The sequence below is a fragment of the Phalacrocorax carbo genome, chromosome 4 (genome assembly GCF_963921805.1).
Source record: "Phalacrocorax carbo chromosome 4, bPhaCar2.1, whole genome shotgun sequence".
NCBI classification, from domain to species: domain Eukaryota; kingdom Metazoa; phylum Chordata; class Aves; order Suliformes; family Phalacrocoracidae; genus Phalacrocorax; species Phalacrocorax carbo.
In genome coordinates, this window is record NC_087516.1 from 44,467,672 (window position 1) to 44,495,201 (window position 27,530).

Below are 27,530 nucleotides of genomic sequence, written 5' to 3' on the forward strand. Positions count from 1 at the left end.
GAACCTGGAGTAGAAATGACACTTCCAAAAGACGCTGAAAAGACAGGAAGAGATTTATGACTAGGCAGATAGTGAAAGTTGCATGAAAGGAGGCATACCTGAGAGTCACGCTCAACCTATGACTTCTGAATTTTTCAACAAATTTGTCCTCCTCTCTGAATATTCACTGTCAAAGCTCTAATCAAAATATACTACTTTGCCAGCTAGTAAATTAAACACTATAAAAGAGGGTTGGGGGTTTTTTTTCCCACTACAAAAGGCTTCTATTAAGAAGTAATTCTTCGGTGTAACATCTTCAGTCTTGACTCAAATATCAAGACCCCAAGGCATTCTACACACAAAAGAACAGTAAGATCATTGCTACTTGAACAAATTAAAAGCCTTAGTTTTGGTTACAGTATTATGCTACAAACTTAAAAGCTTACACAATGTTTTGTTTACTTTTTTAGTAATCTACATTATGCAACTCTTCTTGGCATCAAGAGCAAAGAAGGCTTTAATCCATTATGTTAAAAATTACCGATTTAGTAATACTTTACCTTAAACTACTTGTGTATCAGTTTCCAAAAGCAGAAAATGATGGAATATAAAGGAAAAAATATTTTAGCCTTCACAGAATCATAGAAATGTAAGCTAGAACTTAAAATCATCTAGTTTTGCACACAGACGTGATTTAGATAAATCTAAAGCAGAAGTTAGTCTAACCATTTTTTTTTCATCTGCCTAACAGTGGAGAGTCCATAACTTCCACCGCCAGCTTGCCTGATCTGTGATGCTTTTACATTTTTTCCTTAATATATGAAATTACTTTAGAAATACCTCACAAGTTAGTTAAGCTTACTCATTCTAAGTCATTTTTACGCACAGGAAGATTTGCATGCCTTCTCATCCTCCTAGCCTTTTAGTTTCCTGACTGAAACTCTTCTCTCAGTCTTTGTCATAGGTCAATCTGTTTTCTTAATATGCTCCTGTTAGACTTCCTTGGATTCACTGTTTGCATCTGTCTTAAAGTCGGTTCAGTATTTTTCCACCTGAAGCCCTACCAGCACAAGAAAAAGGGAATCATTATTCCCCCTTATCCCACCCATACAACACTACTGTTACTTCACCACAGAATCACAATGGCTTTTCCATTCACAACAGCAAGCAAAATGAGAACCTAATTTTCAAAAATGTCAAGCCTTGACATGAGCCAGTCCTCTTATAGATATAACACAGTCTTTAAGATGATCATAACAATATAATGTTTTTAGTAATAACATTAAGAATTCCATGGACATTTTTTCATTTAAAAAAAAAAAAAAAAGAGAAACAATTCAATTGCAAGTTCCCTTGACAAGGAAAGTAGAATTTTTTGGTTGAGCTATACAGTTAGTTAGAAGATGCACCTCTATCTACTTTGTGTCAAGATAGAAGAATGAGACTACAGGTACCCTTTATGGTAGGAAATTTCAAGTCCTGGGCTAGGTGAGTAGGATTTTCAGAAGACAAGTTGATAACGCAATACTTATGGTATGTTTCTTGCTTCTCAGCCAGTGCAGTACAGGGGCTACAGATAGCCCCCCGCACGCACTCTTCTTTCTTCCCCCATGTACTTCCTACAGACTTCGGCTTGTGGCAGTTGCCAGAATTTTAATTCTTCTTTCCTGATTTCCTCCCCTAAGTGATGGTGCAAAATTTTAAACAAACTAGCTTCTTTCTGGATTACAAATTGCTTGGGCCCTGTATGGCCCTGATAGGCCATGAAGATGCTGTCCCTTTGTGCTTATTATAACTATGTTGCAGCAAGGAGACTTTATTTGTCTTAAAGATGTTCATATCAAATGTATTCTTCATCAGAAGACACACATCTGCAATATCCTGGATAAAATTCAGTTTCCTCAAGTTGGGGTTGGGTGGGCATGGAACCCACCTGTGTGCGCCCATACACACAGGTATTAAGCTATATTCTACACTAACGGTAACTTGCCTGCATATGTGTTGGCCTTGTTCAAGAGATCTGTGCACGCATGCATGTCAGCAAAAGCACGAATCCCCAAGCAGTTGATAGGATGAAGCTGGGATTCCAAAAATTCACAGCAAGTCCTTTTCACATCCTGCAGCTGCAAGAGACCAGCTGCTGGGAGCAGTACCTGTGAGAAGCAACAGGTGGTTAATACCTCAATTCAATTCTGAGCTTATACAAAAGTATTCTCAATATTAATAAAGAAAACAACATAATCCATTAAAAATTACAAGACTAAAACAGAGAGGAAAATGTCAGCATTATGTGACTGAACATCTTAAATCCCAACATTAACACGATTTTACCTCCCTGCAAATAGCAGTTAAGATTTAAAATAACAAGCAACACCTCTATCACCATGTTCACTGGGAAATCATTCCATAGATTATAATTCTCACACTTCATGTAATCCTGTTCCCAATATTAATTCACAAGTTTCCGTCTTTCTGTTCCCAACACTCCATAATTACATCTCATTTCCAAACCTTCAGCATTACCTATTTCTTTAAATCAAAGTTTTCTAGACCATGACAGAATATGTAAGTCTCTTCTGCATGCAAGCACTGGACATTGAATCATTTTTTAGCATCAGTAACAAGCATCTTTATGCAACTGATTCCAGTAAGGAATCAACTCAGCTTCCAGAGAAGCCCGTGACTTCCTTGAAAGAATGACAATTCAAGCATTTAAAAGCCTGAGTATGCAAAATATTCTTATAACTCACTAAAAATCTGTATCAGGAAGGAATTAGTATAAATGACATATTTGTCCTTCAACTTTCACAAAGCAAGCAAAAAGTAAAGAATTTTAAAAACTGTGTAACATACATATTATTTGCCCAGTAAAGCTTAAACATGAGATTTATATTAACTACAGTTGTGCCTTTGAATGAAATTCCGTACTGCTATCTCTAACTTCTTCTCCACAATGTTTTCATTTTCTGTGTCTTTGACAGTTATTTTAATGAGACTTCTAGTTTAGAATGTTCAAGTGTAAAATTAACATTAGCTTCCATCTTCAGTGGATGACGACAGGCAAGATTTTGACACTGAAGTCTTGCAACCATTCCCTTACATATAGAGAAAACATATACTATAGGACTGCATCAATAATTAGCAAGCAAAAAATACACCAAAGACAATGGCTGCACGACTCTTGCTAATGTTTGTTTTTCATTTGAACAGTTACTTGGGTAGAATTAAAGAGAGTCAAACAAGAAGAAAACCAGAAGAAAAGAATAAAACTTAGAAACCTGTGTAACACTACATGAAAGCTGCAGAATATACTTCTACATTATTGCTCTTTGGAAGAGCAATCTTAGTAACTGTCTGTAGAGTCAAATATTTGCCATCATCTCTGTAAGCAGCTATCTACTTGGCTTCTAAAGAGCTACTGTTTACTCTTCAGACCTTTTACTTGGATTAAAAGTAACAATTATGACCCAGACTAAACCAAAAAGGACTTCAGGTGATACAACCTTGTAAAGCTAACGTCTGCTTCAAACTTCATTTTTTGATCCCGCTTCTACACTTTAAGGCTGTCCCTCTCCCTTCAGCCTGCCATATATGAAGCCTGCTTGAAAACCATCTTTCTGTTCCTCAAGATCTTAGTCCCTAATTTGAAGCAATAATCCACTAGAGACTCTGTTTTACACTTTTGGCTATCAGTGTAGACAGCTAAAAAAGAAGGCTCATATATTTAACAAGAGTTTGTTCTGAATATGAACTGTTAATGAAAGAGAAATGAAGGAAGAACACAAATGTGATTGCACTGAGATACACGGACTGCTGCTATGCAAAATAACTAAAAACTAGTTTAAATCTTAGGTGATCCTCGAAAATATCAAATAAGTCTAAGAAAAACAAACAGGGAAGATCTGTATGCAATAAGCACAAGTGTTGGGTAAAGTCACACAATTCAAAACCAGTTTAGTAAGCTTAAAGATTACTAACAAGGTTAAAGCAGTACAGTGAACTAATTCGATTTTAGCAAATGTTTATGAAAATGTGAAGATAATTAGTAATACATTTGCTATTACTAGAACTACAGTATGAACAATTATAACAGTGAGTGGATAATTCATTTAACAGTGAATTCCAGGATAAGATATGAAATTACATACCAAAAATTAGGGCTAGAAATCTACTACAAATATTTATTTACACAACTTGTTCCAAGGAAGCAAATATTTCACACCTGCTTACAACTTCAGTAACTAACTCAAACAGTCCTAGATAATTTTAGGCATGTTATCAGTATAGTTGAGCAAATAAGTCTAAGAACAATCCTTGACTGCTTAAATGGATTTATGTAGCAAAATATGTAAAATCATCTTCAACTCAGTATACAAAGTGGAAAAGTTGTCATGGTTTTGGCTGGGATGGACTTAGGTTTTTTTTCACTGTAGCTGGTGTGGTGTGTTTTGGATTTGGTGTGGGAGTGGTGGTGATGGCACACTGATGTTTTAATTGTTGCTAAGTAGGTGCTAAATAGGCACTAAGTGTTGCTGGGTGGTGCTTGTACTGGTCAAGGACTTCTCCGGCTTCCAGGGCACAAAGGAGAGCTGATTCAGGCTGGCCTGGGATATTCTATATCATATTAACTGTGGGGAGTAAATTGTGGTTTGGGGACCAGCGGCGTCAGTCAGCGGGTGGTGAGCAGTTGCATCACTTGTTGTTTCGTTGGTTTATTTTTTTTATTCCCCCCACACCCCACCCCCGGTTTCACTCCTCTCTCCCCTTATTTTCCTTTTCATTATATAATTGTTGTTACTATTACTGTTTTATTTTAATTATTAAAATGTTCTTATCCCAACCCATGAGTTTTTTCTTACTTTTGCTCTTCAACTCTCTCCCCCATCGCACTGGGGCGGGGGAGCGAGCGAGCAGCTGTGTGGGGCTTGGTTGCTGGCTGGGGCTAAACCATGACAAAGATGAAATCTGAGAACAGTATGCAGAAAAAAAAAAAATAAGAGTTGTATGTACAAAACAGTCATGCTGAGACGCTCATTCATATGAACAGCAAAGCAATGTTACAAGAACTAGATCACTCTTCATTATGGGAAATTTAAATCAGCTCTTAAATCATTGTAACTGAGTTTGTAAAGTTACAGATTTCAATATATTTTACTTATCAGACAATAAGACATCTAAATATATTTATGTGTATTCTGCTACTAAAAAGGAAAAGAGAGGCAAAGAGCATCAAATTTATCCCACTGAAATCATGCATTCGGCTTTGGTTACTAGGCAACAAGAGCTGCGATAACATCTAGACATTTCCCATTGTACCTATAGAACTGTTAACCTGGAAGCTGTAACAACCCGCATTTAAAAATACAGTTTCATCATAGGCCAGTTCACTCTGCTGAAGCAAGGGAGGGGTGTGGGCGGGGGAACCCAAACTCCTTTCAAACCAATTAAAAAAACCCTATGTTAAAACTGCAGAACAGATTAAGTTTATCTACTGCTGACTACAAACCGGTAGGCTATAGCTCAAATTTACTTCCAAAGATAGCCAGTAGAGGGTACCCTAACTTTCCTTTAAAGATCAAAAATACTTTAATATGCATACTGCTTTATACTGCAAGAAATGCAGAGAGGAAAAAAAACACCCAAAACATCTCCAATTGCTTCTTCTATGAAAACATATCCTCATCACAGCGGTTGTTTTTGTAATCAAAGAAACTGAACAGATTATTTTTACAGATGGCAAGTAAGAAATTACATATTCTCTTTTTTGTGTCAAAGTCATGGTGATGAGTCTTGGAATGACTCCTACATTTCCTAGAGCAGATCATTTAACCCTTACAAGTGTTTGAAGACTATTCCCTGGTTATCTCCTCCTGGCTTTCCTTCCTGAAGTATCACTCCTATTCCCAAAGCTGTGTGCACCCGCCATGCCAAATACACCTTTGCAACTCCACTGAGACTAAAAGGACCGCGATCACATACAAGTGTTTGTTTTAAAATCCACCTGCGTAGTCAGGAGGGACCCACTTAAGGCCCTAAACTTGGGTGCTGTTTACACTGGTGTAGATTCAAGCCCTTCAAAATAACTCAGCTAGATCATCAACCCGTATTTCAGGCTGCTGCTCTCTCTTTTGGTCCTTCAGATACATGCCGGGAGTATGTTGAGGGCTGAGGGTAATCATGTTTCCTGCAGCTTTTCTCCCTCTTTTTTTCCAGACAGCATCATGACTCTGTTCACCCTTTTGCAGCTGGACATATTTAACCTCATGTGACCAAAACATACACATAATGAGTTCTGAGGTGCGGAGCAGCTGGTCCAGGCAGTCGCTTCTCCAGTTACGTGTGACCCATCAGCTCCCAAGGAACACATTTAAAAAAGCCTCAGGGAGATAGACATGTAGCAGTGTGACTGACCAACAAGCCCCTGCAATGGAAGAAGGCTCAGGGGAGATGAACTCACGGAAAAACCTAAGGAATGAGCACCAAGTAGCGCAAAGAAAGCTGAACTTATCTAACACAAGGGGGACTGGAGGACAACCCCTGTTTTAGATATACAGTTGTAATAGTGAGTCATCAGGTTGTATAAACAGAATTGTCTGAGATTACTAGTTGAGTGCAATGTCTTCCCCAACTAGCCAGACCAGCACGGGGAGAGGTGTGTGTGCGGCTCAGCCCAACGCAAAGTATAAAAACTGAACAACCAACAGAAGTAACTCTGAAGAGAACAAGAAGCTTGAGCTGGCTTTATCCCACATATTCCTTCCTAGTGAAATAGGGATGCCCAGCATCCTGACGGTGGGCACACAGAGACCGGTAATGGCAATCGCTTTTGCGTGGTGATCCAAATGTATACTGCAATTGCTATATTTTGCTTGTGTTGTGATTTCAGTATATTGCTGTATCTCTCTGCCAAATCAAAACATAGCATACATGTAGCACCAAGTATCTTTAAATAAGTGAATTTTATATCAAACATTACACCCACCTCATGGGCACACCCACCTCGTGGACTATCTACAAGCAGCTCATCAGAGAGGCTGCCCTGGAGTGCCTCCACACCAGACGAGGGAGTACATCCTGCCCGAAAGGCTGCTGGATGACTTAACGGGCATCCCTTCCCAGTATATTTGCTTCACAAAGTTTAGTGCTACACTCACCTTCGCACAGCCCCTTGCTCCCACAAATTGGTACCACTTTATGCAACACATGAGCTTTTAGTACCTGTCCTGCTAGTTGAGAATGGAGGAACAAGTTCAGTGGAAGGGGCCACCAAAATGATCAGAGGGTTGGAGCATATCATATTACAAGGAGAGGCTAAGAAAACCAAATTTGTTCAGCTGTAAAAGAGAAGACAAATGGGAGATCTTATTACCACCCACAACTATCTAATGGGAGGGTAGAGAAGGCTGAGCCCAGACTGTTCTTGAAGATGCACGTAGCAGGACAAGAGGCAAGTGGGAACACAGGAAAATCTGACTGGAAAAAAGAGTTAGGTTGGGTTTTGTTATTTTGTGTTGGATTTTTGGGGGTGTTTTTGTTTGGTTTGGTTTTTTAAACCACAAGGGTGGCTAAGCCCTGGAACAGGTTGCCCCTAGAAGCTGCAGAATCTCCACACTTGGAAATATTAAAAATTCAGTGGACAGGCTCCTCAACCTGCTTTAACTAGACCTGCTTTTAAAAGGTTAATTCAAAGTAAAATTTAAATTGATTAAAGCTTTCTGCCTGCTGATTTAAATCAAATTGATTCAGTAATTTTATATCAATCCATGCTAACTCCTCTTTGTACTGGTAGATTCTCCTGTCCAGAATATACTGTGCTACCTGCAGTATGAAGATGCTTAAGGTAATATTTTCATCTCCCCTATTTTTAAATTTCCTGGTATTTCTTTAAGATTTCTGTCATGAATTCTTGCCCAAATTCAGATTGATACCCACCAACAATGCAGTAAGATCAGTTAAATGCCAATTTGAAAATAATGAAAGAACCTATTGCAGGTTTCAGGAACAAGAGCCCACAGCATAAGCGAAACACAAATTTCCCAGAACATTAAAGTACTTTGCAAGCAAATAAGCCAATAAAAATCGAAGTGGCATATGCCAAGAGAACTGAATAATGTGCTGTCTAAAATACAGAAGTTTCATTCTTTATCTCGTGGAGGGAAAAAAAAAAAAACAAATCTGTAACAGTAAGAAAGAGACTAACCTAGGAAAGCAGACGTGCGAGTATCCAAACACAATACAATGCAACATAGAAGCACACAGGAGAGCAGGTTACGTCCTCGTTGCAGGATTGTTCCTTTGCTCCTACAATCCAATTGCAGGATTGCAATTGCTAATTGCAGGTATTTCATATTTTCAGTTACCACATTAAAATTAAATCAAATTCAGACAGCAGCAGTTAATACCTGTCATAAGACAAATCTTGAGGAAATACAGTAAAGTTTAGTCTGAAATTGTTACTTATACCTTAGAAACAGAGGTTAAACTCCATCACTTGCTGTTTATACTACCATGGCATGCGGAAGACAGAAATTAAAATAATGGTCAAAGATCATCCAAATTCTTTTTTTTTTTATTCTCATCTACACGCATCTGGCTGGTAATTAAGACTGTGGTTTGTAACTGAAGCCTAGTCTAAGTTCTAGTGAAATCATTCAGCACTGCATTGAAATTATGCTATTTGGGAGTATGCATACAAAATCACTAAAATAGATACAAATATTTTAACACTTGCATCTGTGGAATAAAATGTAGAAGTTCCAATTTTGGAAAATTCAACCCTGCTAGCATTTCAGTATGAACACATGTGCGTTAAGTGCACTGTTCTAGTGTTAAAATACACACAAATAAGATACTGCAGTAGATTTAAAGTTGTGCATGAGCTGCATATTTAGAACATGATAGCATGTATCTTATAAAATACACCTTTTGGGTATGTTAACACCCTTGACTTCATGGGCTATGTGAAGACTTGGATGTATGAATTTATCATTTAGCTTAATGAGCCCCATTCAATTAAAGGTTAGGTGTGGGTGGCAGTTTTCGAGTATCAGAGGAAGGAATCAGACTGCTAATCAAGATACAGTCCTATTCCTCCACATTCCCTTAGTACTAGACACGAATTGGTTGAGCACTGTTCAATTGAAAACAAGCAAACAGCCATGGCAGTGTATTATTTTGAATGACTGACACGATCTACAAAATACTAAGCAGCTCCCAACTTGGCAAGCAGCATCACAGATTAAAATGGAGTGTAAGGAAAAAGTAATTGTTCTACATACCTGCTTTTTAGCCAGCATCATAATCTGTACTTAAGAGCCCACTTCAGTCACAGTGGCATGCAATTTATAGGAAGCCACTGATTTGCTCAAAAAATGGCTTTAGAAGACATACAACTTTAGAAGATGAATCTGAATGAACAACTATTAGTTAGAACATTTGGGGTGGAGGTAGTTGTTTTATTGTCTTCTTGGGGTTTTTTTTTAAGGGGGTCAGTATGGAAGTTTTGGGATGGATTTGGGATGCAGTTCAGGGTTTCTAAAGTGCAGAAACAAGAGTCACGAAGTAAACAATTTAACAGAAGGGTGGTTTTAGTCAAGTAGTACACTATAATTAATGGTGCCTATCTGGTCTACAAGGGAGAACCATGCAGTCTCGTTTCACTTGAGGGTTCTCCTACACCTTCTTTCCTAGAACAGTGCCCTAACCACCACATAACAGCACATTTTGGCTTAAGCCTCCACACAACAGAGACAGATTGATTTTTCTATTCTGATGGGTTATTTTTGTTAACAGTCATGAGCTTAGCCTTTCATATCCTCTTCTTCTGTTAAAAGATACTGGAAATAGAACTGAAACCTTGTCTCACTTGGAGTGAAACATTCTTGAACCTAAAATAATTTTAGTTAGAATTTTAGATTTTTCTTTCAGTGAAAAAAATTGTAGACATTGTGATTTGATAGAAACAGAGATTTTGATTTGAAGTTTGGTCACTGAATTTAAGTATACATAGAGTAAGTAATCTAAAATGAAAGCTCAGAATCCTTCATCATACTGTAAATCAATGCTTATAAGATTATACTGCTGCATAAAAATACCTTCATATTTTCTTAGGGACAGTGTAATTTAAACAAGACTAACTAGACTCTGAACAAAGCCACTTGCTGCTACTATTTTGTAATTCAGAAGCTGGACAATTTATTCTTTAACTATGGGAGCTGAAGTGCTAGCCAGTCAAATATATACAAAGGATTAGAAGAGGATAACATAACACACTATGTGATCTTCGGTCTTTCTGCAGAGGCTGACCCACATAAAGAATCACATCAGCTGATACTTTTAGCTAGTGTGCTTCAGCTATAGGATGTACCTCTAACATCTCACACCTTCAGTACCAGACCACCCTCAGTCTCAGACCCCACTGACAGATACACTGAGTTTGATTATACCACAGATGACTGTGATAGAAATATCGTTAAAATATTCCCTAAAACTAAGGTCATAAAATGCTCACAAAAGAATCAAAATGTTGACATGCTGTGTTTCCTGAAGAATAAAAGACGACTTTGGAGGGACTGAGGGGCAGGGCTCTGAGGAAGGAATTGTTTGTTGGGGTTTCTTTCTTCATTACAGACTGACTGACTTGCTGCAAACAAGGCTTGTTCTACCATAACTGCATATTTGCTGGCAATCTTAAAGAGAGGGGTTGAAACACCATTTGCAAAACCTTAAAGCCTGTGCTGGAAAAAATAGCAACACTGGGACAGTATATTGTGAATGTCTGCTTTCTCCATTATCCCATTGCCTGGTAAAGAATATGCATTCATACTACCAGATTTTATTAAAATATTCATTTTTTAAATAATTAAAAATAAACTATTAAATCATCATATAAAACCAAGAACTAAGGACAACAGAAATATATTAAGTAGAAATGCTCTGTGTGCATGGTGCTTATCTTCAGTACAAAACTTATGTCAAGATTGACACCCAATGTTCAATAAATGGCCCTTCAGTAGACTCAAAAGACATTTGATTACTCTGAGCTTTTAGCATTACAGTTATGTTTTTATATTTTATTGAGCTAATCCTTTACTTACCCTGCAGCAGACCATATTTATAGTCTCCTAGAAATGTCACAAGGGAATACCTCCTCAAAAAAAAAGAAGAGGTATTAGCCTTAGTGTCACATTTCATAATCACTTTAATCTAGATGTTGTGCTTATAAAAATTCAGGTATGTAGGGACAGAATTCCCAAAGCACAGAGCATCTCTAGCCTCCCACTTGAAATTTTTTTTCAGATGAAGGTTTAATGCATACATTTCATGATTTAAAGCATGACCAATATCCAGGAAAAAAAAACCATTTTCAATAAATCCTTTATTCAGCTTCCAGAAATTTAATCTTATGTGTAGCAACATATTGCTAAACATACTTGCATGTGAGAGAGGTCAAAGATGCAGTTTCTTCTTGAAGTGGTTTAATTTACTCATAATAAGCACCTTGAATTTCACAGGGAGGTAGACGGACACACATGCTTTCATTTGCATAAAGCGCTTTAAAAATGAGCAAATGACCTCTGCGCTTTAAGTTGGTAAGGGCTGTCTTTCAGGTTTTGCCACAGGTAGCTTTATGGTCATACACAGAAATAGATACATGGATGCCTACAGTAAAGGTCATAGCTGGGACTGAAGTAGTTGCTTTCATCTGACTTGACAGAGGGGAGTCTCTAACAGCCTAGCAGCGTGATGATTTTTAAAGATCACAGACTCAGAAAAGTTGTACAAGCTGTTCAGTCTGAGAAGGCAGTTTACATACAAAAGTTCTTATTAATGTCTAGTTAAAGGGCAACCACATCCTAGTGAGGCAGGATGCAGGCACCAAGTCTTAGAATCAGAAAACTTGTGATCTCAGTCCTGATTACTGCTGACCTATCCAGGGATCATCATATCTCTGTTTCCCTTTTTTCTTAAAAGAAAAAAAAAGTCTATTCAAGCCTGTAAAGTCTGTTGCCCCACACCATACTTACAGCTTGTTGCTATAATACCTCTCACAACAGAATCCCAACATTAGCTGGCCCATAAATCAAACAGTTAAAAATATTTGCCAGGCTAGCCTAGAACTTTACAGTTTTCAGCTAAATGTATGTTCAAATAATGACTAAAATCCCCGTCTTCTAAAAAGAAAAGGCAATGCATCCCTTCCTAGTCAACTGCATAAGAGAGTAATCTCTCTGCCATTTGCATGTTCTTCCCACCCTATTTTTAAAAGGGCAACACCCTTCTGGTGTAGAAGCTGAGCACTTCCAATCAGTTCCAAGACCAACCTTAAATCATGTTAATAATGAAAATACAGGGATAACTATATGTCAGACCAAAGCAGTAGCCTAAATATCCCAGGTAGTCTAGAAACACTCATCTTCATCCACTATCAGGGAAAGGTACATGAAACCTCATGGTCTAGAGTAAATTAGCCACAACAGAGAACATTTCCTTGAAGTGTAAGGAATAGCTTGCTCTTGAAGCACAAGGATACATCTTACCCTTTGAACAGCATTTCTAGTTAGTTAAAACAAAACTTCACTTCAGAGAAATTGGCAGCACCAGTGCTTCACAGGTAAATAAATGTAAGGGCTGCAATGGGACAAGAGCCTTCCAGCTTTGAAAGAGGAGAGTAAAAGATTGTGGTGGTGGCTATGGTTGTGGTTGGTGGGTCAGGGATGCAGGCTGCTTTTAAGAGTAGGAGGGGGGTAAAAGGTGAAGAAGAAATGGCAAAAATTTTGCCCTTCTAAGAACTGTTTTTGTCTAGCTCTGCTGCAGCCAGCCAGGGATCTCCCCAAGCGCAGCCACACTGGAAGTTTGGTGGCTGGCTCGAGGCAGAATCTGTTATCTCTTCCTCCCCCAATATGTGGTTAAACCCCATATTTACTGAAATGAAGCTTCATAGCACCGCTCTGCTTCCATCAGCACCATCCCTTCCTCTATGTTCTCCACTTCCAAGGAAAAGGTTAATAAGAAACCTAGGATGGAGGAAAGTAGAACAGGCGAACCCAGCCCAGACCTGGACCTCATATGCTCTCACTTAATTAGGGAGGTAAACCTTACAGGGTGAAAATACCTGCTTTGAAACACAATCTAATGGTAACCCAAGGTTCACAGGTAATTATTTCCAAACCAACCAGCGCAGCTAGAAAAGTACACTGCTCACCTTCTAGGCAGCTCCTCTCGCACATCTTTCAGCAACATGTTCTATTCATTAGGCATCCACTCTAAGCATAACAACAACAATAATACATATGCACAAGTATGTTTTTGTGCACTCCTCTCTCTAGGTATCCTAAAGAAAAGCTTATTATCTTTCAGCCTAAATAAATAACTCACTCTTTTACCCTTAAAAACATGGAGGAGTGGATGTGGAGCCTTTCAAACAAATAGATGCTGGAGGAAAAATAGATTCCTGGTTCAGTCATCTCACAGTCAACCTAAAAAAAGGCCTGAATTATTTCCCTCTCTTAAATGACAGCTTTTTCATGTCTTTAACAGCTTTAAGCATGCTCTTTCTGACATATTTTATACCATCCAGCAGTGTTACAGGTGAGACACAGATTTATAGAATGAGATACAGATGCTGCTGTGCTTTTTTAATTTTTAACACTCCTTTTTAAAGCCACTGTTTCACAATAAGCAGAAGTTTTTCTAAGGTGACTACAGTATGTTATTCTATTCTAGGAAAAGTTGTTAATGTAAAACATAGCAATATGTAGGAGTAATTCACATTTTTCTTTTAATGCATTACTTTACACTTTCCAACATTAAATTTGGTCTGCAGTCATGCTAGCCCGACATCTAGCTTAGAAAATTTCACTGCTTTCTAGCTATTTTTCTCTTGTCTTGAAATAAATCCCTTGAACCAGTTTATCACCTACATCTTTTGCTATCTACTTTTCAAAGCTAAAGAAAATCCATTCTTCTTTGGAAGCTTGTGACACATTACAACCATTTTGATATAGTGAAAACCAACTATTTATTCCAATTTGTTCCTATGCTCCCTAGGGATTTTTGATCTATTTATTGCTCACCACGTGACAATTTAGGAGGGACTATAACAAACTTGACTTTCAAAAGCCTTTGATATGGTTATTTCTGGACCACTCAAAGAATTACAGGAGGTTTTTAGGAGTGATGCACAACTCAAATAGAATTCTAAAACATATGGGAGGTTTGAACCTCTCATGTTACCTGACAGTAACAAAAAAAAAAAATATCCTTGATAGTGTCTCTAATACTCAGGACCACTAGCGACATTGTACTGATTTACTAAGATGTGAGCTGAAACTGGAAGGAATAGCCAGCTAGAGAACATAACATTTTTATACAGTCTCAGCCACCTTACTTTAAAAGTTTCTTCTCTGTGGGTATGCAAGGATTATTTTTCTTTTTTTACACCTGTGTCTATAAAATCCTTTTTGCCCTAGTGATCTGATATTCATTTGCTTCAGTGCCTCATTTTTTGACCCTTTCTGTAATCCTGTCCTTGATCTGTAAGAGGATGCACCTTGCATGGTCCGTTGGCATAACCAGGACTTTCTACCTTAATTAGTTTTTGGCACCTTGCTACTGCATGGCTCTGGCAGCCTACACTCTCTCCTAAATCACTCATTAAAGAAACAATATGCAGGAAATGAACAGCTGTTATATTTAGAGCAGCAGTGCTGAGTAAAAGTGTTTTATTCCTTTTATCATTTAAATTAAACATGGCTGTTTAAATCCCTCAGTGGCTTCCCATTCACCTCCCACAGTAATCAGAATCACATGCTCCTGAAATGCAGGATTACAGATCAGTATCTCTCCTATAATGTACTCCTGCCTCAACCCCACTTCTGTCTCACCCCATCACCTCCTCCGTGAGTTTCTGATTCATTCCTTGGCTCTTGCTTAGACCATGCTGACACAGCCAACCTACAAGCCTCTTCACCGCCTTTGCCCAGAAGTCTCACTCCCAAATAAGCAGAAAGAACTGCATTTTACATCCCCTCCCCACCCCAAATCATCTTCTGAAGGAACAAAGATTTCACGACAGGGAAAATCTGTGATTCAGTTCATAAGACCTCAGCCTCTCTCCAGAAGTTGTTCAAGGCTCTGCCTCCCACACACACTGGCATTTGATAGTCCAAGACAGTCTTTTACAGCCTCAGGACAATTTTAATTCACTTCCCATACCTTTTGATCCAAATTTTAGATTCAACTTTTATCTCTCGTGCTCATTCTCAGTTCTCTTTCTCCCTTACATATTTCCCTTTAGCAACTACAAGCTGGCATATGACAGCTCAAATTTCCATTCAGGTATCTTTTAATTCTTACAAGGCTCAGACCCTTCTGCCTACCCAATTTTCTTCATGAACAAAGTTCTGGGATCTCCCATTCAACAAGACCGTAGCAAACAAAAGATGTTATAAAAAGATTCATTGGCTGGAAATTGCCAGCAAAACGTGAATAAAGCATCACCTGGAGGACGCAGAGAAATAGCAGGAAGATATCTTCAGAAAAGAAAAAATGTAGGAATGTAAAAATGTGAATGCCTCAGGAAAGAGTAGTTGCCGTATCTGTGCAACACCACCTTCTCCTGGTTCTGATCTTCCTGCCAACATTTTTATATCTGCCTTAACCAAAACTACAGCTGTACAGAAGCAGCAGTTGCCTTCTTTATGAACTCCTTTTGCTACCTACCTCCCGGAACTTCATCTTACCATCGATAAGGGAGATAATAGTAAAAAATTTTATCCCTAAATGAGGAAGCATAAATTGTACTTATTCAGCTTGGCATAAAACATAATTTGTGAAGGTCTGCTCTAGGTCTAGCACCACAAGGCAAAAGAAGGTGTTGAGCAGACATGTCCAAAAGACTTTTGGGGAAAACTGCCCGACTCAAGAAAGAATTGAGGCAACAGCTGAGTGTTTCTGCACTGACCTGCGTGGCTGGGCATGGACACATGTGCTGTATACACGTGGCTGTGTATGTACCTACTGGAAATACATGACCTCATACCTCATGACCAGCTGGAGCTTGGAGACACAGAGTTGCAGCCACCTTGCCATTATCAGGCTACCAGATTCAGTGACCCTTAACACTTTTCTCACGGTAAGCGCACACATTGCGATTGCCTTCTGCCACATATCACCAAGTAAGCCAAATCAGAAAGAGAATTTTTAGTAGGGCATCAAATGCCTACCAGCCAGGTATGAGGCTGTGGAATACACCTTCAACAAAACAAAAAACCACCAGTTTCTCGGTCTTAAGGAAAACAAACACAGAAAGGGGAGTGACAATATAGTAACCATATCTATTCTGTAGTGGACATAATAATATTGTGGCCAAAAAACCAGGCAGTTTCTACTTTGCACATACATAATAGCTGAAGTCACAAAAGAAATGCTATGGAAAAAAAATAGGTAAGGAAAAATACGTACTACTCAATACACATTGAAAAACTGACAGAGAGCAGAATATTAAGTTTGCCCACAAAGTTGTTTGCTTGGTATTTTGGTCAGCCGCTCTTTTATGTGAAGCTTACTCATTTAAAGCGCAAATTAATAAAGCTTGTATTAGTAATTAAATACGCCTGTAGAAAGATCACACTCCTCTTTTCCCTTCACTCCTACACTCACTCCCCTGACAGGCAGGCATGTATAAGCAAATGAAGAATGCATAGTAGGATTATTTCACTGGAAAAATTAGATCATTTACTGTTGCCTGACATGTCTTACAATGCATATAAATTCAAGAAGTGTGCCACTGTCTCTCCTCCAGCTAAGCCACATATTAGTTGCGCCCTCACATGATTAAAATCCTCAAAGCTGTTGTCACAAACACAAAAAAAAAAATGGGTCAAAAGAGGTAAACCAGATGGTTGCTTGAGGGATAATATATAAAATATGTACAATAGCAAAACACAGAGGTACTCCACTGGTCCTCTTTCAGCACACAGTCAAACAGTATACTATAAGGCTGTTTAGTCCAACACTGAATTCTTGCCCAGTAAGACTTAAAAATGTTTCCATGAATAGAATTTGCAATGAAACTCATGTCAGCTTGGATTTAAGTACCTCTCTGCAGTGTCAGCAAGCCCCTAATATTATTAGAACTGTGCTGGGATAAGAGAATAAAAGTGAAAGCTTGGATTACCATATAAAGAGCAGTTTCAACACATATCAGGATTAACTGAATTTTTTTTTAATTCAGTTTTAATCATGAAGTTGTTCAGATGAGCCAGTTTTTATAAAACATTTTACCTTGAATAACTGCATACAACTTCAGAATTTGCAAGAGCTTCCAGAATTTAGTCGCCACTGCAGCCATGATGGAGATAAGCAAAAAAGTCCAAAAGCTTGTTTACTTTTACAGCTCTAAAAGATGATCCAATAAAGAACTCCATCTCCTCCTAAACCTTTAATAATATCTGTGCCAGGGAAATAAGATAACCAAGTACTGATAGCTTTTGACACTCAATAGCTCTATTACATAAAACACTTTTTGTAAAGGAAAGTGCTTTTAAGAGTTAGTGCAGTTGCCTGAAAGGTATTAGCAAAGAAAAAAATTAGTTTATGGACAGAAGATTCTAGGTCTCCATGAAAGCAGTGTAAAAAGTGATAGTTAGCTGAAATATGATGGTGGACAGCACAAGAAAGGCTTCTAGTCTTCAGGATAAAGCAAAGTCCAGCAAACACCCGCTGGTGGAAGATATGGAAGATGAAGGAGCCAAAGACCAAGACAAATATTAAAATTCCCTCAGAACCAAGCAGGATTGTAACCTGTCACCTCAGGCTCAATAATTAGCACCTTACTCATCGTATATTGAAGCGGGGAGAGAGGGGGAAGGAGGGGATGTCTTCAAATATTTTATAAGAATTATCATGTAAAAGATTATTAAAGGAACACTAAAGCTTTCACATCAATTAGAAGGTTGAAAGCATCAGTTGAGATACCCTCTGTTCTTAAGACCTCTACATATACTGCTGTCTTACAACCTTTCTCTTCCCTCTCTTCCCAAAACGTTCTCATAAGGGCATAACCCATGAACCATAGTGAAAAAAACGACCAGTAAAGCTGCACGGCTCTGCATGCTGGGGCATAGCACGTAGTCTTCAAATGCCTCAACGTGCTCAAAATGGAGAAACATTTTGTATTGGCATTCCTGAATTTTAGCCCTGACTCTAAGTGTGTGGTCCAATACTTAAAGCAGTAGTTACAGGCAACAGTGTTAATTACTCACTTTTGACAACAGTATTTCATCTAAAAACTAATGCAGCTGACAATTTAGTCTGTCAGTGCAAAACCTGCATCTGCCTGATGAGAAATGACATACCTGTACCTCATTTATAAAAGTCGCATCTTGACAAATTTTCTCCTACCTACGGAAACTCACAGACTGAAAGAGCCCGGGTATGTAGTTTAACACTTAGCCCTTCAGCTGAAAAATTGAGACACGTGTACTTGCTGCAGGGGCAGGTATGACAAGCTGTTGTGGCATGCAAGATGATTATCAAGTCTTAACAGGTCAAAACATTGAAACAAGGTTTCGTTTGTGCCTATCTGAGGCATCAGAACATAGTGCAAAGACCGTTTTTGTTTGAATGGCTCTGAGAAATTATGCAGTATGACAATTTGGTATTTCATGTTCTTTAATCTTATATGGAGAGAAAACTCATCTTTGAGCAATATTTTTTGGTATCCATTGTCCAAATCTGTCTGAAATGTTAAGCTTACAGGAGATTATGTGGGTACCAGATTTCAATATAATCTCAGAAAAAATAAAACTATATGAACAGCTAGAAAGATGCTTTAATGAACATTTGGCCTAACAGTCTGTCTAAAAAACTACGTGCTACTTCACTGAATGTTGCTGGCAAGTTAAATTTAAGTCAGAGGAAATATGCATTTACAGATTTCAGCTCAAAAGATATTGTCAACGATATTTATAAACTTTAATACAGAATCAGAGCTATTTTCATTTAAAATATCCTACTGTAGCTATTGACAGAGAAATCAGTGCAATATTGCTCCGCTTTCTTAGGGAGAGTAAAAGAAACAACTTAAACCTACTCACTCCAAAGAAATGTTCTCGCTAAAGAAAAAAAAAGTATCACTCTTACATTCAATCGTGCTGGTATTATCTGACCTAACTTCATTCTTCTTCAGAAGCATGCAGAGTTTAGCAAGAAACCAGCTCAGGAGGATACTCACATGGCCCAATATTCTGTCTCCAGCACCAAACATGCAAGCAGCCATGTATCACAGGAAAGATTTTGGAAGCTAAACCAAGATGAAGAAGTTGTAAAAAGTGGCTGTCCAGGTACTGTTGAGGTGCAAGAGGATAGCTGTACAAAGAACTGTCCGGGAAAAAAAACCAGTGGCTTCAAACATGCATCTAGAAACTCAAAGTGTTATTTAATTAATAAATAACATAGTGAAGACTTCAGTGGGAAATACAGGTATTCTCTAAAGAATGATTTTCAAATGCTGTCACCAGGCAACTATGGTCAATAAATAGAGGCAAATAAAAGTAAACAAAAGGCCTTTATCAACAAGCCTGTAAACTTAAGGCATACCGAATTTAACCTGTGGGACACCAGTAGTAGTTTTAAGTTACCTGCCTCTGCTAGAAGATTGTGACTGCTTCTAGCCCTGAAAATGCCTATCATTACCCAAACCATCAAACTGCTCTATCTAGTGTATTGTAGTCTGAAAACCATTCAGCGATTGCTGTTAATTCACGATAAACTCTTCTTAAGGAGCCCTGCATTTCAGTAGAGTGCATGGCTGGGGAGATACTGGATCTATAGTAATTATCTGTTGGTCTCTTGGTGACATGCAAGGTGATAATCATGACCAGTAGGGCAGTAATTGCCTAGATCCATCCTACCTAGCACTCCCTCTTTTCAAGACATACCGTCACTTAAGTTGTTTCACTTTCCCTGATTATCAAAAAGTCCTTAAAGAAGAGGTTGCTAGAGAGGCATGTCTGCAAATGCCTCAAGGTCAAACTTACCCCCTCCTGCCCTTTTTAGGTTCTTAAATCAATTGTAGCGTTTTTCCAGGCATCTCTTTCATAGGCTCTCTGAAAGAGAGCAGCCAAGTTCCCGTGGAAGCAATTCCAGCATTACTTTGTCTCAAAGCAGTTATATATAAAAATATATATAATGTTATTTTTAAAACAGAACCTACTGTATGATAAGATTCAGTGAAAGCTTCACAGCATTTAGTTCAGTTGAATAAATATTTCTTTTATCTCTCCCACCCACTTACATAGCAGCAGGCATACTTCCAGGACACAGAATGCACGTCTCTGTTCAAGTACTGAAATGAACTCTCTCCTCTTACGATGCCCAGTCACACAGTTCTAAGGCATAGTCAGTCTTCGGATCTAAAAATGAAAAGCCTACCCCATTTAAACCAGAAAATTTCCTATGTTCAGAAAGAAAGCTGAATATACCCCTTTGAAAGGTTAGGGACATCTTTTGAGCCAGTAAGGGAGAAGAGATACTCTTTAGTGTTCAAAGGTATAATTTACTGGTAGGCTTTAGAAGCTCTTGAAAAACATTCGAAGTTAGGTATCTAAAATGAAAAGTTTCAAAAAACATGCTTTATGCTCTTTACACATCACAGTGTTGCTAACACATATAAAGACTGTTAGTTTAGTCACCAGTGCGTATACACAAAATATTTCTTTTAAAGGTAAAGCTTGACAAGTATCAAAATATACCTGGGACCATTCTGACTCTCAGCTCAGACACAGAGACAGTATGGCTCTGAAGATTACTAGAATTTAAGCTATAGTAATTTGATCAAGTAAGTACTCAAAGACTGTGGCAAATACTAAGTAAAACAATGAGTCTTACAAACTGGCTTATACCAAGTCATTTTATATTTTCTTCAAGCTAAAAGCACACACAAACAACTGCTACTGTTCAGCTGATGTGCAGTATTAAGTTCTTAAACTGGTAAATCCATCACAATCCTGAAACCCCTTTTTAATTAAGCTCCTGTGAATTGGTGTACCCATCCCTTAGTGGAAAGAGTACTGAAGGAGGGAATCTGAAACCATCATGAGGCACAGGCATGAGGAAAGACCCAACTTTGTTATCAAATCTGATATTCTGATAATGCAAATTTCAGAAGAAACTGGTAGCCCCAAAACAGACATCCCACATAAAACTGTCTGCATTAACAAGGCCTCAATGGACCACCAGGACCAATTTTGGTCATCACGTTTTAAAAATGTAGATATAGGTGAAATGGAAAGAGTCTAGAAGAGCAAGAAGAATAGTAAAAGATTTAGAAAGCAGCACCTCAGAAGAAAAGTCTACGATGGCCAGTCTAAAGAAACAAAGTAAATGACATGAACAAGAACAGTCTTTCAACACATAAAACTGTTACAGCAAAACTAGCAACAAGTTGCTATACAAGACAGCAGAAGGAAGTACCAGAAATGGGTCTAGTACAGACCAAAGAAGATTTAAGGCAGAAACTATCTTTTGAACTAGAAAAGCTATTAAAGCAACTGGAAAAAAACACATAAGGATTGTTATTAAAGTTTCCACTGTTAGATTAAATATGCTCTGCCAAGACTAGATACATTCAGTCACTGTTTCACTTCAGAGTTCAACAGAAATTATCTTTTACAGTATTCCCTGGAACCTCCCATTCCTTCTCCTTTGTCCTCCTCTAACATACCCTCAGCCCTGCCTATCCAACTGTTTTTGGGTCATGCCTTTCATAAGCTGTGGGACTTCTCTGCGTCTTGGTGTGGGGTATCTGCTCATTCCCAAGCTAGAGGACTTCTCAGGATTCAACAACCCTGCAAAGTGTTCAACCAGTAGACCCTACAGGTGATGGGGTGCAGCACAAATAGTCAAAACCCGTGTTACCAAATATTGTATTGTAGAATGACTGCCTTAGTAAAAAGTTTGGACAACATGAGGATCCTCTTTTTTGAGGATTTCTTAGGAAAGCCAGCTGCTTTTTCAGACCTTGTTTAACAGCACCTCAGATCAAATGTTGTGTCAACTCTTATGCCTGTGACACCATACAAATAGAAGCATGTCTGTTAGACTTTAGATGGCAATCTGCATGAATAATAAGATTTACAAATGAAAGATGCATACATATTTTGTGTTCATGCGTTTACAATATGCTTATTACTATGCAAACATCATTCTTGAGTTATTTCAGGAAATTAACACAAAAAAAAATACATATTAAAACGGATCCTATTCAGGATTTTGGACTTTGTTGGTTGTAGCTAACAAAATTCCTTAAAGGGAAAAATATGCTGGGATAGAACCTTGTAAAATATGATTATTTGTGATTTTTCTCTTCTGTTATCTCTCATGCATACTTTTTCAAAAGCAAGATAGCATGTCTATGGGTAGGTCCAAAGTGAAGCGACATGTAATGCTTTCCTCAAGCAGCAGGGAAATGTCCACTCCCAACACAGGTGTACATTCCCACACTTCAATACACTAACTCACAATATTGTGTATGAGCACAACAGCTGGCAGGGCCATGCTATACACCAGATCCTTGAAGTGATCCAAGTTAAGAATAATGCCAAAAAAAAAAAAAAAAGCCAGAGAGGGAGAGGGGGAGCAAGGGGAAAAGGAGTGGTGTGTTTGGGTTTTTTTTTAATAAGTTCAGTGATGTGGTTTATAATGCAGTCCAGCAAACAGTTGTATCAGCACAACTACAGGAATGGAGAACTGTAGCACAGAATAAGAAAGGCACACAACCAATTTTATCCCATGTTTACCCCAATTACATCCCACTCACCCTGTATCAGGCTGACCTCTAAAGCCCACAAATCCACAGCCCGTGAATAACTGCAGGAATTTCTTCTCCGATATATTTGTGCTCAGTAGAGGCCTGAGGTATAAGGCTGATTAAATATGTGCTGAAATGCATAGGCATAGTGTGGGAGAGTTCCTCACGCATGAGCTTCTTATAGTAACTAACTCTCCCACATTGTGCACTGTGTGTAGTTAATACCTATATGTAAAATGAAACATTTTGATGGGCAAGAAAGCTGATTTGCCTTCTGAAAACATTAACTTTGATGCTCCCTTCTTAAAACATGAAACATGTGACATTGCATTAAGTCTGACATTTAATTAAATTTCTGGGGAAAAAAAAGGAAAATAGAAAGGAAGAACAGAGAGTTGAAAACGTGACATAATATGTAAATATGAAAGAAACGCTGGTAAAGCATTATGAGAAGTGAGTGCCATTAGAGATGAATGATAATATAACTCCTTCTAAACGAAGGACAAATACCAGAAGAAAATCAAGAATGTACATTCATCATGTTCATACACCAGCTGTTTTACCACTGGCGGCTGGGGGGGACCTATTGGGCCAAGAACTGAAGAAAAGAACAAATGTTCTTTTGTATTTAACTAATATAGTGATAACAACCAGTGCGCAGGGCCTCCCGTGTCAATAGTTTATGCACTACATGAATGTGTTTTTCTCCTTAATCATTGATCACACCTGACTTTTCTACACCTCCCCCTCCCTGCCCAAAAACATACAAGTGAGAACACGACAGTGGGGAGCAGGAACGAACAGCTTTTATTCAGAAGCTGTGAAGGCTCGGTAAGGAAGCAATCTCCTGTCCACATCTAGATCGAGTAAGACACTAATGAAAGAAGCTCATAATTACCCACCTCTTGAGAAAGACCAGTAAGCTTGGCTATACTATTAAGTATTAATTTATAATTAGGATTCATAAATATACAATGTAGCTGTTAATACCAAAGGAGTACTTAGTATTTCTGCATTACTTAAACATGAAGTGCTCACACCCTTTTCAAACCAATATTGTATCACATATTAGAAATTAATTCAATAGCAATCCTTACTATATATAACCTGAAGACACAAAATAATGCACTTGAAATCCCATGAAAGGTATCAGAATAAGAATCATAACCAGCTACCTGTAAACTGAAGCTCCTGTTTAGCACATTAGCCCAAATATAAAAAAAGTTAGAGAGGCAATGTTACATGGCATCTTAAGCATTCATGGTTCTGTATTCCTACAAGATAAAACCTTAACCATTACCAAAATTTCACAATATCTTCTAGCAATACTTGTTATATAGACAAGAAGTTAAGAGCTAGAATTAATCTCAAGAACACGCAACTTGTTTATAGAGTTTTAACTAAGGCCTGACAGTCTGTGCTAGGTTTCTAAGTTTCCAGAAATTCACAGGAACAATTTTCCCACCTTGGCTTTCAAACATAAGGACTTGCATTAGTGCATTGCTTTTACCCATAGTGTTTGGTTCTGCCATAATGCTAACAAACAGTATATATCTAGTACTAATAATGCAAAAAGGATGAAAGTGGCAAAGAATAGCTTTACATTCATTACCAACCATACTACAAGTATATTCAGTATCAACAATGAAGTACAACTTTATTGCAATAAATCCAAATCCACTTAAAAGCTTGACTATCTTCTCAGTACTCAAGTAACCACAAACTTGTAATATGACTCACAAGACCGCATTATTTATATTACCATCCCCAACACGATTAGATATTTCTTCAGACAGATAATCTGGAGCCATGAAAATGAAAGCCTTATCAGACTCAAGAGCTTTAAACCTAGAGATTTCTGGCCTTTAATGAGTCCAGTATGAGGGGAAGAAGCATAAGACTGACTTTTCCTCCCCATGAACATGGAAGAGTCAGTATCACCAACGATGGGCTAAAATGCACCCTCCCAGGCAGCATCTACAGCCAAAACATAGCAGGCTGCCAGTTTGGTATTATGCATCAGAAGTACAAAATTAAGGTAATTAAGGTATGTCAGCAAAACAGAACATTCTGCTTTAAGGATGAAAATCCAGCATGATCAAGCAAGAAGAGGTCTACTAGGGAATCTCTGACACCTCTGGATTTTGCTCAAGGTCTTCCACAGTGATACAGAGGTTTGTGCAACCCCCAGATGAGCAAAATACAATATAACTTCAGACAGTTTTTTTCACTACATACACCTATGATCAGTAGTAAACAATTCCTTAACAAGCAGGTGACAAGAAATTAATCTTGCAGAATTAAAAGACTTATGGTACGATCTGAGACATGGAAGGTTTAGTAATAGGATATTTTGTTTCAAGTTAGTAATTTCTCTCATTTCTAGGCCTTCAGTCGAGTATAGCTAAAACTAGCAGTGACCCAATCTGATTCAGCAGCCAATAAAAAGCTACTAATTTCAGCCTAATGCCCAATAAAACCAATTAATTTCAGAATACAATTACAACAGAAGTTTTTACTGCCAAATAGAGCAACATGGTGGTGTCCCCCGTAAAAGCGGCAAAGTAACTGCTAGTAATCTGGCATTGGGCAAGAGAAGAAACAAAGGCACAGGAACAAGAAGAAAAACGGGAGAACTAAATGTATCACCCACCATGCAACGAGTTTTAAACTTACCAAAAATCTATGCCAAATCTCAAAAGATAGTGGAAGGAAAATCTACCCTGTCCATCTTCAGGATCTGTGGTTAGAAAACATTAAGGGCAGGAAGCTATGTTTTCTAAGCTTGTGTTTGTTTTATTCTCATTGAAGTTTCAGCTTAAGGTACAGCTGATTAGAAAAACTGATTAGTTCCGTTTGCGCGGGATAGGCGGATCTTCATGCTAGATACTGGTTGATTTAAAAAAAAAAATAGCAGTACCAAAAATTTTCTGCACAACTGGCCACTGGCAAGGTACAGAGACTGAGCAGGAGAAAGTAATTTATTCTGCAGGCTAGCAGGAAAAAAAATATATTAAAATAAACAGAACAACTTAATTGGAGAACATGGTTTCACATTTAGGAGCAAATCTACTTTGTTCATGTAAATCACACTAAAGTATCAGAGAGGGGGTGGCACAGAGGTGGCTGACAGCATTAGTTTTAGGCAGAGTAGACCACGTATTTTATTGTATTATATAAGGTTTGGTTGCAAAGTCCATTAAAGTCAGCCGACTCTTCATTTCTTTCAAAAGTCTCTGAATTTGACCCAGAATTTAAACAGCATGACTACTTGCTTTGTAAGCAAGAGGTCTGAAAAAATTCCAGTTTGCAGATGAGATTTCCCATGTTGGAGTTGAACCACACCGACAAAATAAATCACTCTGCACGCTACCTCTTCTGTTGTAGAAAATATTCTCACTCTTACCTGCACGTTTTCTTCTGTAACTTGAATTTCAGCAGTATAAATATAATCAATAAGCATCCTTAGAGTCCAGCCATCGACTTCCTTTATTCGAACTCTCTTTGCTCGGCTTTCACTCATCTCACCTACAAATACAGTTTATTAGTCAAGTAAATTAGATAGAAATAAAGCACATATATAAAAGTTTAATAGTAACTGCTCCTGCCAGAAGAACTTTGTGTATGAGCAGTTGTAATAGTAAAACAACTTTAATAATAACAATAATTCAATTTCTTTTCTTTCTCCCTCCCATGGGAGAGGAAGACTTTGTTGTTCCCATCATGCAAATGCTACCTGGGTTAACACTTTTGCCGCAGGTGGCCTATTTTCTCCAGCATTCAATATCAGGAAAATATTGTTATCAGACCTAAATAAGACTCTTCAAATGCATACAAAAACATTTTGCTGGCAAGGCAAGCTATTAAAATACTCTAGCTTCATTACCTTCTTAATCGGAGTATACCAAATGCAGTCTGGAGTCATTTTACTTAAGAAAGAAAAATTATATCCCCACAGATGAATTAACATACGTATTTCTTTGCTTGCCTACTTATTACTCCCTTAGCAATTTCACCTCTGTTACAGATCTGATTTAACAGTTAAAACTCAAGCTAAGATAAAATGGTAAGCAAGGGAAAACTTGTTGGATCTCATTTTGTGGAGGCTGACATGTTGGCCATATGCCACAACTGATCTTCACAGAAAGGCCTGCAAAATAGCTTCTGCCTTCTAAAATATTATGTTTCTCAAAATGCAACATTTTGTTTATATCTGAAATAACTGCCCAAAGATACATTTTGAAGTAATGATTATAACCTTGTCCATGACTACCAACCACACACCCGGTCATCTCAGAGCTTTAACCCTTTTTGCATTGACTTGCACTGGGAAGCGAAACATGAACTAACCAGTTATGTTGGTAGATGTATCATCTTTGACTTTGGAAGACTATATACCAGGCTCTGGATACATCCATTTCTTAGCCTTCTATATTGGATATATTCTTATTTCTTTCCCCTAGGCATTTAGAGATAAGGGTATTGATGAGGTTACAAATTTCATGTATACAACAGAAGCAGACAGGATGGGGAAGTGAATCAGAAGACGCATATCATTGCTGATACTCCCTTATGAATTGCATATGTATTTTCATTGTTTGTTACCCTGTGGTCTCCAGGATTGGTGCCAAACAATGCATTCTATCCAGTGCATTTGGCAAAAGGATCATCACTGAGAAATTTATTCTTATTCATGCTTTTTTTGAACTGAAGGGTAAGTAATGGCATTCTAAATCAA

General features: G+C 38.0%; 1 protein-coding gene across 5 annotated transcripts in view; it reads right to left on the reverse strand.

The window, feature by feature from the left end:
* The window catches only part of KLHL2 (kelch like family member 2), a 59,778-nt gene that overhangs the window by 21,138 nt on the left and 11,110 nt on the right, over nt 1–27,530 (reverse strand). For all 5 annotated transcript variants that reach the window (XM_064449765.1, XM_064449762.1, XM_064449764.1 and 2 more), the window contains exons 4-5: nt 26,199–26,320; nt 1,970–2,132 (exon numbers count right to left, since the gene is read on the reverse strand). In XM_064449765.1, the coding sequence (XP_064305835.1) occupies nt 1,970–2,132; nt 26,199–26,320 (285 nt within the window). The remainder of the gene's footprint in view (nt 1–1,969; nt 2,133–26,198; nt 26,321–27,530) is intronic.